We start from the raw sequence: 21,254 nt of genomic DNA, 5'->3' as shown, positions 1-21,254 counted from the left end.
ACAGCACTTTGGGAAAGTGGTATTAGGAAAAAAAGATTGTTTCACCTCTACTGCAAGTCAAAATATTACGCTACTACGTTTTCAATAGTGTGTCTGGTAGCTGGTGTAACTGCTCAGCTGAAGGTCATTTTGATTCTCAGGTACAGAACAGAGAAACTGGAGGGTGGAGCTGGACACCCAGGCTCCGGTCTCCCGGTCTCCCTCTGGGTGCTTAAACTTCGCTTTCAAAATCATTGCTTTAGGCTACTACAGTTGGTCTTTGCTTCTGCTTCTTTATTTTTTTTTCCCTCTTGGCACAGTGTTGTGAATAATAATGAGGGCAATGTGAACTCTCATATACTTTTCTCTTTTGAAAGTAAATGGGACAGTTATATTTCATACTGCAAGAAAGTAATTCCTTACACTATTTGAGCAGCTCAAAATTGCATAAGATTTCCTGCAAATTATGTTATTATCTTCTTTGTTTTGCATAAAATCACAAATTTGGGCATCCTGTCCGTCGTTAGACAGTATAAAACTACCGTTTTATCTAGTTGTTTGTGGGTCATTTCCTAGTTGGCAGTATACCGACAGAACTCAAATGACTCTCTCCTAGGAGTGTTTAATATGGTGTCTACATAACATATTCCTTTGGTTCTTTAGAGCTCTGCAAACTGAAATGCATGAAGCAGAATGATAAGTAAAACATGATTTTGTATTATTCAAGATAATCCAGAGAAATTGTCATCTAACATTTTGTGGACGTTTTTTAAACCTGGAAGGAGCCTTTTATGAAGAAAATTTCATCATGGAAAGAAAGGAAAAAAAAAAAAAAAAAAGCAACAACCAAACACTTAAACACAGGAGCACAGGAGGATAGGAGTTTTAATGAACAACATCTGCACTTCCATATAGCTTTCATTTATTTTGTTTGTTTGTTTTCCTCCCTTTTTCCCCTTTCCCTTTTATTTCCCCTTAGTTAAATTGTTTAGTTCATGGTAGTCTTTATTTAATTATTATAATTATTTCCCTTTAATTAAATTATCCTTATCTCAACCCGTGAGTTGTTCTTTGCTTTACTTCTCCCCCTCCTCATCTAAAGGAGGGGGAGTGAGAGAGCGGTTGTGGGGTTTAACTGCCCAGCACGGTAAAACCACCACACACCTTTGGAACACACATCCTTGCTTTTTGAATTTAATGTAGAACATTACAATAATATAAAATTAGAATAATATGTAATCGTAAGTATTAGAGGAGTTTGAGGATTGGGGTTTTGCTATAAATTCTTGGAGAGAGGATTGCCTAAATTGACTACAGCCGTGCATGCACATACTGGCAGCTCATCCTCTTCTGCTGTCCTACTCCCTTCATTGACACTTTTTTCTTCGCTTGGGCCTTCTATTCCTTAACCTCAAATGACAGGGCCTGTCTCAGTGACATCAATGCAGACATGCTTTATGCAGTTTCCAGTCTCTATTTGCTGGGTCAGGCTCTGAAAAAGTGAGAACAGCCAAGCCCTCCAGAAGGTTAGCAATTAGAAAGTCACCCTGGGCTCAGGCCCTGCAGGAAATATCACTGCAGAGCCTGTCTTCAGTGACTTGCCCGTATACAGGACAGAGGGCATGAGGCCAGCCAGGACTATACAGCAGGCCTGGTGAAACGGCATCTGGCAAGCACCCTAACATGGCCTGTTGGCACCAGGACAGTTTGCAGGATGAGAAGTGAGGCAGTCCAGAAGCAGCAGGAGGCTCCCACCCATTCTGTGTACCAGCTGCAGGTGCATCTCCTGCTCCATATTTGATGAAGTGTGGCTGTGCAGCCCCTTGCAAAGCTTATCGAGCTTATGTTATGAAAGGTTGTTGAGAAATACACATTGTATGTCTGCTTAGATATCTTGTTTTCAGTCCTGACTTCTGAGGAAACCAACATGAAATCTCTGAAAAAAAAAAAATAATAATCATAATCCTGCTCAGAAAAACTGAATAGATGACTTCTAGTGTATAATTACCAGATGTAGCTTGATAGAGACCAGGGTTAGATGAAGAGGATGGGGGATGGAAGGAAGAGAGTTCCTATGTTAGAGGGCAAGAGCCTGTTTTGTTTGATGATTTGCCTAATGTGGCTGAAGTATATAAGTAATGTGGCAGTGACCCCCTGCCAAGATGGGAAAGCGTCCCAGCTGCTGTTGTATGTGTTGTGCGTGTGTACACTGGAAATTTACTAGAGGCTATTCACACTTCAGTGCAGCTCAGAGATTGCAGACTGTATTATATTGGTTAAATGAAGCATGTAACATTTTATATTTCTTGTACAAGAAATATTCATTCATTTGAACTTCGTTTTGTCATTCTCATCCTTTTTTATTCTTTTGTTTTACTGAAGGTACATGTACATTTTAGGTGTGTTGACTGGGCTTGAACTGGAAGCCCAGAGGACTGAAGTAGCATAAGTGGTTGCAGGAGAACCAACTTGAGTCTGGAAACAGAAAAACACAACTGCTCAATGCTGTGGCAAACTAGGTAGCATTCATTAGGTTGAACATAGTGCTGCGTGTACCTGGCAATTCTACTGTTGTGCTCACAACAGTAAAACTGCATGCTGTGATATGGTGGTTTGTGCACTTACTAATTAAATCTCTGTTTTCTGGGGAATCTCTGTGGTGTACTCTGTATATACGATGCAGCTTGTGCATGCTCTTCTGAGGTAATTAGTCAAAAGTTCATGCCTGATATTCATTCACGTATCTTTGACATTCGGTAAATTTCAGGTTTTTTGGATGCCATTGCTTTTGAAATATATATATATATATATATATACACACATACACACATATAGATACATATATACATATACTTGCTTATGAGAATGTAAGAATGGCTGTAGTACAAGAGAGCAAAGGTCTATCCAGACCAGTATTCTTTTTTGTGACAGTAGCCTAAAAGGTATTAGTGAGGATTGCCTCTTCTACCAAACACGGTCTTCCCCGCTGCATTGCTTGGAGAGAAGCATAGCTGATGCAAAGAGTCTTCTAGTGGTTTTGGGGAAACTAGTCCCATATTCTTGCTGCAAAGGAGACATGCTGGCGTACAAGCAGCAGTGAAAGATGCAGTGGTTTTTGAAGCTGTACTCAGTTCCACACCTGATATTCACATTTGTTGGGAAAAAATAAATTACTTGCCCATAATCTTATGAAAATGTAGCCCATTAAATGTAAAGAGCATGTAAAAGCTAATGTCAGACTTGAGTTTGAAGGATTGTTAAATGACTGTTGTAGTAAACTGATAAATGTCTGATCCTTGTTAAATCTTAAGGCTTACAACAGACAATGGATATTTTTCAAAGTTTGCTGTCTGCAATTGTGATACCAGTTCTTCTGTAAAGTCTCTAAAATTTTTAGCAAGTAATAGGGCTTTTAGTGTCTGAAATATAGCTCTTGGTAACGTGACCCTTGTTAGCATTAGCAGTCAGGGCAGTGCATTCATCCAGAGTGATTATGCTTTAAAATAAGAAAAAAAAAAAAAGAAAACTGCTTTGTATCCTAGAGAAAAATTTTCAACATATTGCTTTGTATAGCTTTAGATTTCTGAAATTATTTAAATGTGTTCTTTGTGATATTTGCATTCATAAAGAATTCTTGTTTTATGCTTCCCTTTGCCTTTCTTGACTGTCAAAACACAGTGATGCTTTTAAAGATTTATAGCAGATGGGTAATGAGTTTGCTGACTGTTAGCTGTAGCCTTCAGAATTTGTTGGTGGAAGGAGGCGGGAATTTAAAAAACAGAAGTTTATTGGTACCTCAGTGCAACGAAGACAGGTGATAGAACTCTGTTTTCAATCAAGAAACTTAAACATAAATATGTTATGTTCTGAGTTAGAAAAATCTCCACTCTTCTTGCCATCTAGTAGTCAAATAAAATCTTTCAGAAAAATTATGGAGATGTCAGATTGTATTCAAGTGAGTACAATGAATCACAATAACATGATATAGTTTTTCAGTGAGTGTGTATTCAAGCTGTATTGCATACACTTAATTCGGTACAATAGCAGCCTCTAAAAAATCAGAAGCAAATCATAACTAATGTTTGCAATAACTAATACTGTTTAGCATTAGTTTGCAATAGCTAATATACCTGTGTAGTTGTGTAAAAAGGGAAAATAGGTCAGCAGTTAACTGGGTTAACTGTTGGAGAAAGATGACAATCTGACTCTTGCAATGTGTGCTGAAATGAGACAGGAAAAAGCCTATCTTCTTTCCTAACCTTTGTGCAGTCAGCTAGTTGGGGTACATCTCAGACAGAAGTTTAGAGAAAAAGTATGAAAATCTCCCAATAACTCCATTTGAAATCTGTCTACTTCACAGAATCATTTAGGTTGTAAGAGACCTCCAAGATCATCTAGTCTAACCTCTGACCTAACACTAACACGTCCTCCACTAAACCATACCATTAAGCTCTACATCTAAACGTCTTTTAAAGACCTCCAGGGATGGTGACTCAACCACTTCCCTGGGCAGCCCATTTGAATGCCTGACAACCCTTTTGGTAAAGAAGTTTTTCCTAATATCCAACCTAAAACTCCCATGGTGCAACTTAAGCCCATTCCCCCTCGTCCTGTCGCCAAGCACGTGGGAGAACAGACCAACCCCCACCTCTCTACAGCCTCCTTTAAGGTACCTATAGAGAGTGATAAGGTCGCCCCTGAGCCTCCTTTTCTCCAAGCTAAACAATCCCAGTTCCCTCAGCCGCTCCTCATCAGACTTGTTCTCCAGACCCCTCACCAGCTTTGTTGCCCTTCTCTGGACTCTCTCAAGCACCTTCATGTCCTTCTTGGGCGAAAGGCCCAAAACTGAACACAGTACTCGAGGTGCGGCCTCACCAGAGCTGAGTACAGGGGGACAATTGCTTCCCTAGACCTGCTGGCCACACTGCTTCTTATGCAAGCCAGGATGCTGTTGGCCTTCTTGGCCACCTGAGCACACTGCTGCCTCATATTCAGCCAATGCTCCCAGGTCCTTCTCTGCCAGGCAGCTTTCCAACCACTAATCTCCCAGCCTGTAGCTCTGCTTGGGGTTGTTGCGCCCCAGGTGCAGGACCCAGCACTTGGCCTTGTTGAACTTCATACAGTTGACCTCAGCCCATCAGTGCAGCCTATCCAGATTCTCCTGCAGAGCCTTCCTACCCTCGAGCAGATCAACACATGCACCTAACCTGGTGTCATCTGCAAACTTACTGAGGGTGCACTTGATCCCCTTATCCAGATCACCAATAAAGATATTGAAGAGAATAGTGGACGCCACTAGTGACCGGTCTCCAATTGGATATAACTTCATTCACTAAACCTATTTAATAGTGGTTGTTCATGCACCTGACTTCTAACACTATGATTATCAGCTTCTCTGTTAACTTTGTTTAATAAATTCTCTGTTCAGAAGCAAGGGTCTCTCACTTTACGTTTAGATGTTAATGCTCATCAAAGGTCCAAATTCTATAAACAATTGTATCTGCATATAGGAGCTGTTAAAATCTTTAGAGGACATATAAGAACAGAGTGTTTTTCCCACATCATTGTTCTGCTTTTTGCTGAGGCCTGAAAATAAAGAGCAAGTTCCCTATAACTGTAAGTAGTAAGTAGGTTATTAAGTTCAGAAGCACATGGAATATTGAGTGAGAAAAATGGATGAAGCCAAAGAAAAGTGCTGAATCTGAAAGGAAGAGCATTTTCTGTTTCTTTATGCAGATATCTCCCTACTACTCTCTTCCTCACTTTGATTTCCCGGGGCCCTACTAATTGGACATTGTTGGAGCAGCTGGACCCTTTGAAAATACTCTAACACCTCTGAAAATTAAGCTTTCGGGTTTTGGACTTCCTTGTAAACAGTGAAGTCTGAACATTTTGAGTTATAGTAAATTAGCTAGCATTCATGTTTCCTAGGCAATATCTGTATCAGGAGACAGGAAAAAGTAGACACAAGAAGGAAAAAGAAAAAGTGTAGTTCTTCATATTTTTTTTTACAAAAATTTCCATGATTGTTTGGCAGCTCCTCCAGGGCTGTGCATATGCAGAGGGAGCTCAAGACTCCCTTGGAGTCCTGCCTAGGACTGTTGCCTAATTGTGAATTTGTTTATAATTTCCCATACAAAATGTGACAGAGGTTTAAACAAAAGGTAGGGCAGCAGCATCCTCTAAGTGTATTATTCGTTTTAACAAGGAAGTCTGTCTGTGACCCCTTGTTCTTGTCACTCCATTCCAGCAGGCAGTGCCAGCTTGCTCTGAGGCCATTTCTGTAGGTGATAAATACTACCCAAGCTCTGAAATACCCCCCCCCTACACCATACATTATTTCAAGTATTTTAATCCCTTAATCTATACACACATACACTGTGTGACATCTAAGCAGTTATCTGACATAATAATTCATGTTGACTGTGCATATCAGTATGTGTCGTAGGAGAAAAGTGCCAAGCAGTGGTGGAGAGACAAGGATTTAGGAAAATACCTGGGGGGTTGCAATGTCTTGGGATCAGGGGAGACCTACTTGTGTGTGGCATATAACCAACCTACCACCAGTGTGGTCGTGTAAATTCCTTATGTGAGAGTCATAATATCCTCAGATAAGCACCAAATGGAACAGAAGGGACAAGATAAAGTACCAGGACCCAAGTTACAGAAGCACATTAATATTTATTCAGTATCTCTTTATACCCTCTAGTCAACATGACAGATGTAGCTGTGTTTTAAGACATTATCATTCACTGAAAAAGGGGAAAAGGAGGTTTTCCCTCCCTCCCCTCCCCAATAATGTCAGATGTTCGCTGTGTACATCGGAGGAAGGAAGAGGAGAGCTGAGCGCTGGTGGGAGAAGAAGGCAATTATTCCAGAGCCTCCTAGTGGGCACATGCTTCTTCCTTCCAGCTTCACTTATTTGGCCATGGGCCGGGGGCTCATGGGACATGGACCAGATTGAAAAAGTGGAAACAGACAGATGGTTATTTGTAGTCATCATGTAAATGTAAATCCTATAAACATGTTTTCTTTCTAAGGGCCTGGAAGCTGTTGTAGTGGAAAGCAGGATTAAGGTATGGATATCTAGCCTAGAATAATTTTGACCCCTCCACCTTTCATCCCACTCCATAAACGTTGTTTTATCTCTGTCTCCTTTAAACAAATTTCTGGAGCCTCAATCAAGGAAATTAATTCAGTTTCTATATAATTCCCTGAGTTTACGAGCATTGGTTTGACCAAGGCCTGGATTTGGGCCTAAGCTGGCAGGTGTTGCTGAGCAGTTGCCGTGGTAGCGGGGACTTCTTTTTGTCTTTTTTCCTGACTCTGCCAGGTGCCTGGTGTGGAAGCGTTTATCTTGCCGCTGCTGTTGTTAGATGTTGTTTTCGTTATTGCTATCGTGGATACCTGTAAGTGGCCATGCAGGGCTTTGCATCCCTTAAACACCGATGTGACAGTTTGCAGACATCTATCTTGTTTGAGCAGCATCAACCTGTTAGAACTACAAAGAGACTGATCAAACTTTAATTAACTTTTGTCCACAGCACTATCGTGTGCTGTACGTGCAATCTAGCCGTCCTTTCTACCCTCTAGCCCTACACTGCCCTCCCAAGCAGTGAGGCCCCAGGCTCCTGGAGCTCATACAGTATCGAGGCCATGCATGGCCAAGTGCAAGGGAGCCAGCATTGTGGCCGGCTGGTGGAGGGGAGCAGCCCAGCTCTGTTTCACCTGGGGAGCTGGGCCTTCAGCTCTCCCAGCCTTTTGTGTCCGTTGTTAAATGTCAAGTAACACCGAGGGCAAGCCCAGCCTGTGTTAACACTGGGCTATAGCAAGGAGGAACATGAGGTGAAGAGGAGCCTGATGGCGGTGCTTCACCTCTTGTGCTGAATGTGTAAAAACAAACAAACAAACAAACAAACAAAAAAACAACTGAGGAAGGCTGGCTTCATGAGGGAACAAAAGCCACCACCAGTGTTGGGAGAGGGGATCCGCTCCAGCACAGTTGCAGTTATTTGGAAGTGTATGGCAATTGTGGATAATTGGCTGAGGAATATTCCACAGCTCTCAACTGCTTTTCTGTTTTCACAGATGATTGTGCCATTAGATATGGTGAATGCACTAAGCTGTGCTGCAACTTTTCCATTTACCCTCCTAATACATGTGAGCTCCACTTCCCATTGATGCTCCCTCCTTCTGTTGCTTTCTGTTCTGCTGAGATCTGCCGCAGTGCTGGGGCAGCTGAGCTTGCTGGCCAGCACCCCGAGATCTCCTCCTTCCGGAGCCCCATTGCTTCTCTCTCAGGGTAACGTTTGGATGTGCCGGGATGGCTGTGCTGATCAGATTAATGTCTGAGCTTTGTGTTATCCATGTTATGTTTTGTTAAAAGCACTGAATCAGAGAAATTACAGCCTGTGCCCTCTATTCTTCAGCTTTTATTTTTTCTTTTCCTCTGTGCTTTCGTTCTTACTCTTTTCCTTCTTTACCTGGCTTTTTCTTTTCACTCTCTCTGAAATTAGTGTTCACTGTTTTCCTCTCTGGGCTGTTTTCTCTCTTTTATTTATATTCTACAAATTTTCTGTTATCTCTCTCTTTCTGTCCTTGCTTTATTTTTCCCTATTTCATTTTTCCCCACCATTTTTTGTTTTTCTCCCAAACACAGAATGCTATAGATGGAAACACTGAGATATATCTATTCAAGATTCACGTATGTGTTGAGGTACAGAGCAAGATTAAGTAAACCCTGTAGCATCAATTTTGTCTTCCATTCAAGCCACATTTGTAGTAGGACTTGGGTAAAGGAATGTGATAAAATCAAATCTGCCTCATATTCTCATATTCTGCTGCTGATTGGAACCTTGCACAGTCACTGGAATGATTCAGAGAAAGTTAATGTAATTTGCTATGTATCACCTCAAGAAACTGTGTTTGTCAGCTTCATACAGCTGTGTGTAACATTCAGGGAAAATGATTTCCTTGGTATTGCTGTCAGGAGTATAAAGTCATGATGTAGGATCTGCTGATTTTCTGGGGATTTTCCACTAATGGATTTGCATTGGAGCTTTGTAATTATGCAAAGAGTCAAGCCAATAAAAATTAATACTAGTTTGTGTGTAATCATAATGGAAGAAGTTGATGTATCCTGTCTGTTTACCAGTTGCGTGAAAGAGAGAATATCACTGCCCAGAAGTACTTTTCTTTTCTTTTTCTTTTTTTTTTTTTTTTTCCCCTGTATCATAATGATCACAGAGACGCATGAAAATGCTTCCCAAAATAGGTGGTTTTGTATGACCTTTTTTTTTTTTTTTTTTTTTTTTTTTTTTTTGGTTCTTTCCCCAAGGCTGCTAAAGTATTATCTTTCTTGGCTTTGTTTGAAAAATGGTGTAATTCCAAATAGTCAACAACCCATGATCTTCAGCTTACTACTTCTGTTAAGTGTTACTACTTTCTGCACTGTTGTGCAGTTCTTAAGTTTATTCCGTTTCATTTTGAAGCTCTATAAATTCTATTTCTGTCAGTTTGAGTATCGGGAATCAAAGGATCAAAGGCATAGAGTGATTTGTAGTAATCAGAAATATTTCATGGTTGAGTCTTTCATTATCTATTGGGAAAAATAAAATGTATCTATTTGGTGTGTTTCTTGAGAAGAATGTGTTCTTGCCAGAGTTGCATCCATTGCCAATTGTGTCCTATCAATGCTATCTTATGCTTGAAGAGCAAGACCTAAGTAATCATTCTTTTCTTTTTTTTTTTTTTTTTTTTTTTTTCCTCCTGTTAGAAAAAGAATTAACTGCCAATTAATTTTCTCCTTCCTTTGGGATCTACCTGTGTATCCCAAAATGCAGAACAATAAAAGTTACCTTGTATGTCATTTTGGGTGCCACATTTATACAGCCTGCTCACCTCAGCCCATTTAGAGACCAATTCTTATATGTATTAATCATAGTTTCTTGTGTCTTATTACAGAACAGAAAAATATTCAGTTCCAAATGTTAAAATGGGGCACATTTTATTAACATCAAAAGCAGTAAATTATCTCTGCTTATGAAATGAGACTGAGCAATTTCTGCTGAACTCTTCCTGACTTGCCCCTTCACTAGGATACGGTGTTTTCTAATTTCTCAGAGGGCCCTGCTTCCATTAAGGGCAAGAACTGTTTTAAAGCTGTAATGAAAGCCATACATAGCTGAAATTCAAGTAGAGGAAATGCCCTAAATTCTATTTCAGTAGCTCATCTAGAGATATTTTCAGTTTTATATTTATAAGAATGTCAATTAACCTAGAGACTAGGACACACATGGAAGAATAACGATGAAGTGGATGTCATTTTAACACACTGAAGTCAGGTAGTTGGACCTAAATCTTCTTTATAGGAGCTTGATTTACATAAGAAGCTAGCATGTGTTGCCTAATCTAATTTTCAAGCAGCTTGGTGATTTAAATGCTTTTTGCTTTCAATGTTGTCAGACAACACTGGTCAAAGTTGCAAATATATATATATTAAAATAAATTAAAAAAAAAAATGCTGGAAGAACACTGGCAGTGGCATGATTTCAGTTTCTCCTTTCCGAACTGGTGATCAGTTAATCATGTATTGGTGATAACAATAATAGTAGTAAGAGTAGTAAGAGTAATAACAATAATACTCTTAATCAAAGTGCAAGTCAGCAACAAAGTACCAGTTGTGTCACTTCCTTATCTAGCTACTCAAGTTGGAGATCCAAGCAAGCCAGATACTCAGCATGCTGTTTTCTGTTATGAAGAGAACTGATATCAGACCTGCAGTACTACTTTTACAGTACTACTTTTCCCATAATGGGAAGTGACCCTGTCAACACTAAAAAGACAAAAAGAGTAATGGGTGCTACAGGTCTTTTATTTATTTATTTATTTATTTAAATGCAGGGTGGTGTTTTTATCTGGAGGGAAAAAAAAAAAGGCATGTATATCAAATCTGCTTCCATTGAATAAAAGGTCATACCTCGCCAACTTATTTTATGAGGTATTTTGTAGTAAACATAAGATACAAAGTCATCACCTAATAATAGTTGAGCAGTGTTTTTTTTTTTTTTTTTAATTCTATATATATATTTTATCCCCCCACTTACAATGATGTCACTCCTAGTAATTTTTTTCTTCTCTCCCTCATTTTCAATGTTAGTGCTACGAGATGACTTCCGCCAAAACCCTACAGATGTTGTGGTGGCAGCTGGAGAGCCTGCCATATTGGAGTGCCAGCCACCTCGTGGACACCCTGAGCCTACCATCTACTGGAAGAAGGATAAAGTCCGCATTGATGACAGGGAAGAGCGGATCAGTGTGAGTACAGCTCAGGTGGTTGTTCATATATATGGGACCTGCAATAAAGCCAAGTAGCTGAGCATGGCAGACCATCATAGCTTCAGGTCTTTCTCCATAGCTAATCATGTACACCACTGAAGTGGATGTCAGAAACTGAGTTGAGTTTGCACACCCTTGGAGTAGGACAGTCTTGTGCTGTGTAAAGTGGTGGAAGGACAGAGAGAGGAGCCTTGGCTTCTGAAAATGCAGAAGGAGAGAGGGAGAAATATAATGTATTCACCTTTCCCACAGAGACTTCTTGTTGCACTTGACAGTTTTTGTCCGTGACCTTTCCTAAATGAGGGGTAAAAGTTGTTTATTTCTACTGGTTTAAGTGTCCAGCTTGAACTTCCTGAGGCTTGCTTTGTGCAACTGTTGCAACCAAACTCTGTTAGAGCCTAGATTTGGTTGTGTAAAGTATGCTATTCGATGTGAGCTGTCTCACCTTGGGACTCAGTGGATCTCTTTGACCAGTTTGGCCTTATCTTTTCTAGATCTCACTTTCCTGAAATGAAAACAATATCAGGCTTTATTTCAGAGAGCTATTTGAAGGATAAAACCAGTCATATCTATGAGATATGCAAATACTCTCTTAGAAAAAAGTAAAACAAAACAAAACAAAAAACCACTAATTTAGGATTACATTGGTAATGCTGAATTTAGTATAGTAATTGGGATGTATGTTCTAAGCAAAGACTAAAGTTATACTCTAAAGAATGATTGTCCCTGAATAGGAATACGTATTAAATAAAGGAGAAAAACGGTTTGATTTTTGTGATGGATCATTTTGTGAACTGAATGAAAAAAGTTCCAGCACAGAGAATTATCTTATCAAGTGAATAGAAATGATATAATGGTCTGTGCAAACTAATGGAACAAATTAAAGGTGTGTGGACATAATTCCTAATTTTTGAATGTTAATTTTTTTTGTTCCTAATTTTTGAATGTTAAGTTTTTCACTATTGATATTCATTTAATAAAGTTTTATATTGTATGTGGGGATATGTAATTCATTCAGTGCTGATGTTATTCGATGTGGAAGTACTGTTAGGAACTTGTTCATTGCTTTGGATGCCTAAAGAAGTATTCCAAGCTAAACAATCCAAATAGTTGCTATTTGTGGTATTATGGGCCATCCTGTTTCTGCTACAGTCTACTCAAGAATAGAGGAGGAAGGTAGAGTGGCAGGGAGATACCATTCCCTGACTCTCGAGTTTCTTTGGCTATATTCCAAGTTCATTTTGAAGCACTGCATTCATGTTCTAACTTTTAACCTGCAATTTTGTTACTTTATTTCTTTCAACTACCCTGCTTTTTCTCTCTATAAATATCCTTTATACCCAAGAAAACATTAAAGCTTGTGGGAGTCAGGTGAATTCTCAGTTTGGGCTACATTCAATCTGTTTGCATCAAGGAGAAGAGAAAATCTGTCTTAAATCGGTGAACAAGGAAACTGTTCAGGCACCAGTAACAATAAAATGAACTAACTAAATAAACCTGAGTGAAACTGCCTTTTTCCTCAGAGAGATGTCAAAAGTGCTTTACATATCATCATGCAAGAAATGCAACCACTCTGCATTGCCAAAGAGGTAACAAGGAATGAAAGTGTTTGAAATGTAATGCATCTAATGAAAAATAAGGGGATAAAATGAAACACATCTAAAATCAATCAGTAAGATAAAATGCATTCTAGAGCAGCATAATGATATTTAGTTGTATGGGATTATTATTTTTTTTTTAAGCCTTTTATATATTTACAAACAAAATATTAAAATGCTTAATTTGTGGAATTTGCCTGAGTGTGTGTGTATCTTTTTCTGATATCTTTTGTTTATCTGAATTTAAAAATATGTTTCTTGTTTTGAAACAGATACGTGGTGGAAAACTAATGATCTCCAATACACGAAAAAGTGATGCTGGCATGTACACTTGTGTTGGAACCAACATGGTGGGGGAGCGAGACAGCGATCCAGCAGAGCTGACTGTCTTTGGTAAAGCTACTCAAGCTTTTGTTTCCTTTTCACTACAAATGTTATATATTGAATTGATATATGTGACTCATCAGAATATGAGACAAAATCAGGTTAACAAAATGCAATAGCATTGCTTAAGCTGCATTTTGTAGCTCCTGGTTTTAAAGGCTGCAATTTATAGTGATGGAACGGTGATGGCCCAATATTTTCCTTCTAAGCACGTAGTCTAAATTTAATTGGAGGTCCTTAGTGATATGCATATGCTTAGAAACGGTAATCCAGGACATAATGCTCTCCCTCACAAAATTGCCAAATGTAATCGAGCCACTTCTAATACAGTTGACAATTCCTACTTAACAGAGATTTGGACCAGCATTGCCTATTTAAATAATTACTTATTCCTGTGGGGTTGTGAAATCAAACAGTTGTAGGAGAGCACAGCAGAGCACAGTGGACCAGTAAAAAGTCATTAGAGAAAATCCAAGATCAAGTTTTTGAATGTATAGAGGTATGTCTGTCATCTGTTTTTTTAAAGGGCACAAAGCAGCTTTGCATCCTGAAAACCAGGGCATTATTTTGGTTTCTAGTGTTGCTGAATGAATCAGAAATGGATATGTGAGGGCCTAGAGCAAAAATAGAATAATACTGATTGTAGGCTGGATCCATCCTGCTAACAACTGGATAAGAAGCAAAGCCATTAAATCCTGCTGTGGTACATCCTGTAGTCATGACATTTCTATTTACCATTAGCTGTGGTTCTGTAGGAATCAGTCATGAGGTCTTGAGCAAACAAGAGAAAATCAATAAGGAAAAAAAAACCTCATTGCTACAAATACATACATACAAAAGAGAAAGAAATATCACTAATGCTTCCTCCTTGATAAAATACTGACATTTCAAACAAGACTACTTGTAATTCTAGTAAGATTTTCCATAGGTATCCTGAACTACTTTGTAAGGCAGGTGCTCTTAATTTGTTTACTTTCTGGTTAATATAGTGCACTGGAAAACCCGATCACAAATACTACTGTGTTTGCATGTATGTGCAGTTCAATATTTGTTTGTCCACTGTAAAAGACACATTGTGGTATTCACAGAAGATGCAGAAAAGTTTCTGCTTGACAAGATCTGTGAGTGACTGAGGATTTGGTGCTCTCTGGCTGTGAAGGCTTCCACTCTACTTATTTTGTTATGTATTTGTGGAAGCACATGACTTAAAAAAAGAACTAATATACCTTAAAAACAAACAAACAAAAATAATAATAAATAAAAATAATAATAATAATAAAAAAAAACAGAAAGGAATCTCCATCAATTTATGTCCTTTATGTCCTGTTGAGGTTGTGCCTTTATACAGATGTTAAAGAGACATGATGTATCTTCTTCATCAGTTTAAATACTGATAATCTCTGTTATTACTCCCTGTGGATAGCAAGCAGATTGCAGTCCTAAACTACGAAGCCTTAAGAAATCCTTAAGAAAAGAATTTGTTAAAAATTTGTTAAAACTCATATAATACAGTTGAAGTCTAATTTGCAAATAGGGAACAAAATCAGCTATAAATTAAATTAGAAGTTTTAATTCTTCATTACTGTGTTAGTCTATTTAAATAAAAACTGTATTTAAAATTCCCTTTCCATATGTATATCTTCCTATTTAAAATTCTTGGGTGGCCATCTAAAGGTGGCTCAGCTTTGCCTTCCACCAGCAGAACAGTTACACTCCTTTCCTGGGGTACAAGCACCAGCTCCTGTGTGCGTGTGTGGGTGTGTGAGTACACAGTGCACTGGAGAGCATTATCCGTGATGTTTACAGGAAGTAATGCATCTACTGGACAGTCCAATCAATCTAAGCATACACAATAAATCCAATAAATCCAGCAACTCTGGGAAACATCAGATTGGTTGTGCATGTTCAGATTGACTTCACTGGACACAGGCAAAAACACATCATCTGTTAAGTCCACAGCCTTCCTGTGCATTCATAATAATATGAATCACAGTTTTGGGAAACGTGCAAGTAGTGCAAATGTTGAGAAACATATATTAAAAATATCATAATGCTTACATTATTATTCAAGAGCCCAACTTCAACTGTTTTGAACATATTTGAAAATAGGTTTTATATTTAAAATTGAAATATTAGCTAAAAGGCTTAGAAACTGTAATAATGTGGCTGGTAAGCCTACAGCTGGTGCTGATTCTGGAGAGGAAGGTGTATTATTTAGCTGATTATTAATGTTCCTAATGTTTTTCTGAATAACAAACACAGAAAACCCTTTTCATACTGTGAAAGCAGCCTTAAAAAACACACTCCTCTGTAGGAAATGGAGCCGTTTCACACTAGTTCTCAAGCCTTTCCAGGAATCAGCCACTTGTTACTTTTGGCTCTGAAAGTTTTTCTGTAATACTTGAAGTTAATTTCTGCATGTCACTTGTGACAAGTCTCTGGCTTGTGCAGTAAATTTAGCTCGGGGGATGGCCTGTGGAAAAACTGAGTCAGTGTGGTGGTAACTGGTGGCTTAATGGGAACAGCATGGAAGCCTAGCCTGAAAGATTACACCTTTCCTGAGTAAAAAGTAAAACAAAATAAAATAAAAAGTGCAATAAAACCCTTAGAAAGAAATGGGAAGAGAAAATGAGAGTTTCCCTTATGTAGAATGTATTTACTCAGATGGGTACCCATTCAATAACATTTGCTGAGAGATCTTTGTGAATGACACCTGTAGAGCCCTCACAAAGCAAGCCATTTTCTTCCAACCCCATCTACATAGGAAACATAGTTTTCAACATTGAGGCACTCACCCAGAATGAGGATGCTCAAGCCTACTGTTAGCATCTGTGCAGATTGCATTTCTTTTGTTCCCAAGTCATGATTCTTCAACAAGCAGAAATTTTGTGAAATCCAAAATTTTCACAGTAAAATATCATAAATAAAATTGATTATGTAATCAGTGCTTCCCAAAATTATTCCTACGTTTTGAATATTGACAACGATTGCATGAGATTTTGTTAGTGCTCTCCTTCAAACACTGCTGGTAGTTATTGTCTTTTTGAGGCTCCGAGGTGTTATCTTGGAGTAGATCAAGAAGACCGAGTACCTCAGAGCCTGAGGTGGCCTTTAAGTAAAGTTAAGAACTAATCCATCAATCCTAACATTCCCCAAAAGAGACAGCACAGTATTTTATTATTATGGACACATATTCTAAATGCCAATTCAGAAGCATGATACAAATTAAGCAGCTTTGTGTTTGGGCTCATAGCCTTTGACTGAACAAAAATCAGGCAAGATGCAAAGCAGAAACAGTTCCATTTCAATTCATAAGAAAGCTTGGTTTGTAAATACATAATGTGGAGCCAGAAATAAAATAAAAGGAATAACTGTTAACGTTTTATAATTTTGTCACACTATTGCAGTGTAACCAAACAATTTTTCAAGATGGTTTAACTCTTTCAGACTCCTTTTTGTTCCTTTGGACTTTAAATGTTATGTTTGGAGAGAATGTACAAAGGTGTATCTTGTATATTGATTCTGAAGCTCAGTGAAATCAATGAAAGCCTTAATATATCGACTTCAAGAGGCTGGCACCAGGCAGTGGAAAAAGATTGAGATATATTTAGAAGAGCCTCAAAAGAATGTAAAGTATAACTAATAAGAGTACAAAAATGTCTTAAAAGATATGTCAATTCAGACATAATAAAGATTGTTTTGGATTAATCTTTGATTTTTGCTTTGGTGCCTGAACCTTTCTTCAGCTAATAAGGTCCTGTGGGATGAAGAGGTATTTTCTTCTGATGCTCGAAGAAGTATTTGTGTTTGATGTTTTTGTGATATTGTCAGGCTGAAAGAGATACCATAGTTCCAGCAAGAATATACTGTGATGACATGATGTTAGAGAAAGAAATCCAAAAACCCCTTAATGAAGACATTGTACCTCATTTTTCTTCCGAGAATTCTGACTATATGGAAGGCCGTAGCAGAGAGTCTAGTCCCATCATATCTTGCAAATCAGTCCCAGAAGATTTCCCAGCCAGAAAAAATGCCTAAATCAGGGTGTACATTCACAGTTTAAGACAGAGAGGTTGACATTCCCTATTTTGTCCCTCTGATCAAAAGTTCTTCTATTTTTCTTCAAAACCTTATACTTCCCACTTGCAGTGTACTTGTGGTAGTTTGTAAAGAATCATTGTGGCTTTGCAATATTTGCTGTCTGTGGGTACTAACAAATTGAAATAGGATGATCCAACTGTGAAAAAGGGTCCGATTGCTCTCCGAAGTCTGTTCTTCATACTCAGTAGAAACTGTTCCTGAAATTAAAACCACGGTAGATAGATACAATATGAAGAAAACACTTCATGTGATAAAAATCAGTCTAGTTCATTTGCATGTTTCTCCGTGCATTCACTGTGCAAACTTACTGCATTTTGTTAGTACTGTGCAATGTCTGCAGAAGTGTGCAATATCTACACAACTCCTTATTTCTCAAACAAAACAATAAAATGTGCCTGAAAATAGGAAGTAGAAGAATGTCTTTAAATAGTAAAATATCTGCTTTTGCAACTATATTTTCATTTATTTGGCCAGCGTCCTGTATGCTGTCTCCTTCCTCATCTTCATTTTTGACAGACAGCTTTACTTTATCCAGCTCATGATGCAGGTAATGAAATAGCTACAGTTTTGACAGCATTCTGAAATGAAACTTACTTCTTATCACCTAATGTTTCTTTTTTCCTTTGCATCAGAACACTAAGGTGAAAAGAAACTCTTTTTAAAAAAAACTATTTGCTATTAAATACCTCCCAAAACTCATCCTTCTAACTTGTGTTTGAATGCTTCTTTTTAGATCAGAAGGACATTTTTAAAAAATGATGCCTTCTCCCAGCCAACAAGGAGAAAACAGTTCTAAATCAGATTGAGTCTCCACATTATGGGGACCATCAAATCCTTCACTCTAGCAGTTGCCTCAGCAGACAAAATATATTAAGGCAGTTAGGATCATTTTAATTAGATTGAGGTCCCATATATGGCTGTCTAACTTTTTGAGGAACAGAGAAAGGGCAATAATACATCTGAGGGTCATCCGAATCTCTCTAATAGAGTGTGATACACAGACCAATTGTTAAATAGAGGAAAAATTGAGTTCAGGGGTTTACTTCTGTCAGCACCCAAAGCAAGGAAGGGTTTTCTTATATTTCTGGCTTGGATCAGTCCTGTGATTTTCTTGTAGTGCCTATCTCAGGCACTGCAACATACTGTAGGTGTGTGCCCAGATTGCATTAACAATCCCCTTTTATAACTGCATGCAGAGTTTATTCTGAAGTTATAAAGGTCAACCCAGTAATAGTACAACTGGTTGACATGACATATAACCATGACCTATTTTATAGTTCTCTTCAAAGATTTTTAATATTCATCAGTGAAAGCCTGGGAAGTAGGTATTTTATTTACTCAGAGAAAACTTATAAAGTAACTATATTAAACTATATTTTATATGTCCATGATTTTAATTTATTACCCTTTTGTTTCTCAAATATATTGTGTTCTGAATGCTGTTGACAGAGTAACAATATTTAATTACACCACAAGGCTTTATTTGAGGGTGAATCATTTAAAAAGAAAAAAAAAGTCACAAGATATTTTCTGAGGTTTGGCTCTGAAACTGTATTTGACCTGGCTGTGCAAAGAAATCTTCTCTATTTAGCACGCTCAGGCAAACTCTGTCTCCTGAGAGATTAACACTGTAAGCAAGTTATGCAGGTGACTCAAATCCAGTTAATCTCACATAAAGAATGTTAATTGCATTGGCAATGGCATTCCCTCTGATCACTTTATTGCTGTATAATTAGCTATTGGACATATTCAAGGGGTTGTCTAAGCGATACAAATCCAGGAAACAACATGAAAGAGAACTTACTCCTTCTGGATTCACACTGTACAAAATGCAGAGATGAAAAAATGGAAATAGCATTTATTGTTATTTGTATGTCCTTGATAACTGTGGTCCATACTTCCATAGCTATCTATTTTCTTGCAAATATGTAACTGTTTTGGAAAATACACAATTTGAGAAGCTGATCTGAAACAAACATATATATGCTCCTAGATTGTCTTGGTCTGGAATCAAGTAATTTACCTAATGATCTTTCAGCCATTTACTGTCTCATCAGCTGGGTTCTCCTCAAAATGTGATAGGAATTTATTTTATTATCTCCTGTAGAGAACCATTTACAGCCACAAATAGCAATTTCATAAACATGAATATATTTATTTCTTAGTTGTTTACAGGCAGCTTTTGTAAGGAGGGTCTGAGATAATTTTTGTATGCAGACCAAGCAAACATACTGGCACATGCAGATTTATTAAAGTTCAAAGTGAATGGACCAGGGCTTCTAAATCACCTATAAGGATGCTGATCTGAATCTAAATCTCTTGGCTAAAGATCATCTCTTGAAAAATAAATTCCAAAATATAGAATGTGTTGTTTGTGAGCTCAGAGGAGGCATTGAGCTATGCTCTTTTAGGTGAGAAGTTCTGGATAAGATACTGCTGCAAACTTACAGAAAGTTTAATTAAGATATTCCCTTTTAGATCCACGCATTTACAGACAGGCCAAGTGCATTGCTTAGCATTAAGGCCAACAACTATCACTTTTGTTACTTTATCCTGTTTTAATGTTTGTCAAACTAAAATGACTTTATCAAAATTTTTCCATGCTTGATGTCTGATTTACCTGTTTTTTGTTTGTTTGTTTTGTTTTAATTGTTAAATTTGTTCATTATTTTCTACAAATATTGAAGTTTTTGTAGTTGGGAGGTAAAAGGATAATTGGATGAATATGGGGAAGGATTTGGAGGAGAGAAAGGAAGGAAGCCTTTTGTCCTGAGAAATGCAAGTAGGTTCCTCATACTGAATAACAAGAACCTAGAATTCGATGGAAAATCATTGCTACTATACCAGAGATGTAATTTTTTGCCTTCCCAAATAATTTTCACTAAGCTTAGCCAATTATGCACCTCTTGAAATAAATAAACTCATACTCCTGAGAGACCGAGTAGAGTATAGTTCTGAGCAGCGGTTTTCCTCCAGTGCAGTCTAGCATTGCTGTTGGTCTCCTGCAATGATGTCTGGTTACTTCAACCAATTTTTCTTGTATTAATACTCTGGATGGGCTGTATCTGGATGGCACAGAGAAAAGAAGCTCCAACTCAAGTGTAGTTCAAATATGTAATATAAAATTACATCAGTTTGCTAAAATGCACAAAGAAGTTAGAGGCATGAATACATGTATTTGGAAGGGAGACCAGACTTGCACATTTCCTGGGTTGAGGCTGTGAGTGGCAATGTTGTTGGGCTAGGAGGACACAGGCTGAAGAAGCAGGCTGCAGCTGGAAAGAGCTGGCACAGCTAGTAGCTGGCCCAGAGGTGGACATGAGGCATTCTCACAGGCTAGACAAGACACAAGGTCAGGGTAGGTGCAAGCCTAGCTGGGATTGGGAAGGATCAGGAGACTGCATGCTCAGGGAAGGAAAAATCTGGTGGGGCACACTCAGGGCAAGGAGCTGTAACAAAGAATATATACGGCTGGCTGGTACACAGGCTTGAGACAGGGAGTGAAGACTGGACTTCAAGGGGCAGAGGGAGACCAGAACTGCAATTACTTGCCCAAATGCTACTGCAACCTGCCAGCACAGCGTGTAGAAAAACAATGAAAAGTGAGAGAACAGCAATGGCTTGGGAGAAATGGGGAAAAGAAGTCCGTCCCTTAGACTTGTTATTATCTTTAGCACCTATAAAAGTGCTGTTGATCCTTGAATGTGTCAATTCTTCTGCTGACAAAATACATTTTTCTCTGCCAATAGGTACCTCTGGTAGTATCATGTAATTCCTATGTGATATTGTGTCACTCTCATAAATATTTATTAACAGTTAGCTTTGTGTTCTTTATTTTCTGACTTAATATTCTGA

The 21,254-nt window shown here is 38.2% G+C and overlaps 1 protein-coding gene across 10 annotated transcripts in view; it reads left to right on the top strand.

Moving 5' to 3' along the window:
• Positions 1-21,254, top strand: part of ROBO2 (roundabout guidance receptor 2) — a 1,102,980-nt gene that overhangs the window by 941,986 nt on the left and 139,740 nt on the right. For all 10 annotated transcript variants that reach the window (XM_032182831.1, XM_032182822.1, XM_032182879.1 and 7 more), the window contains 2 exons: positions 11,138-11,295; positions 13,187-13,307. In XM_032182831.1, the coding sequence (XP_032038722.1) occupies positions 11,138-11,295; positions 13,187-13,307 (279 nt within the window). The remainder of the gene's footprint in view (positions 1-11,137; positions 11,296-13,186; positions 13,308-21,254) is intronic.

The sequence above is a fragment of the Aythya fuligula genome, chromosome 1 (genome assembly GCF_009819795.1).
Source record: "Aythya fuligula isolate bAytFul2 chromosome 1, bAytFul2.pri, whole genome shotgun sequence".
Taxonomy (NCBI): domain Eukaryota; kingdom Metazoa; phylum Chordata; class Aves; order Anseriformes; family Anatidae; genus Aythya; species Aythya fuligula.
This window is presented reverse-complemented; position numbering and strand designations above follow the sequence as displayed.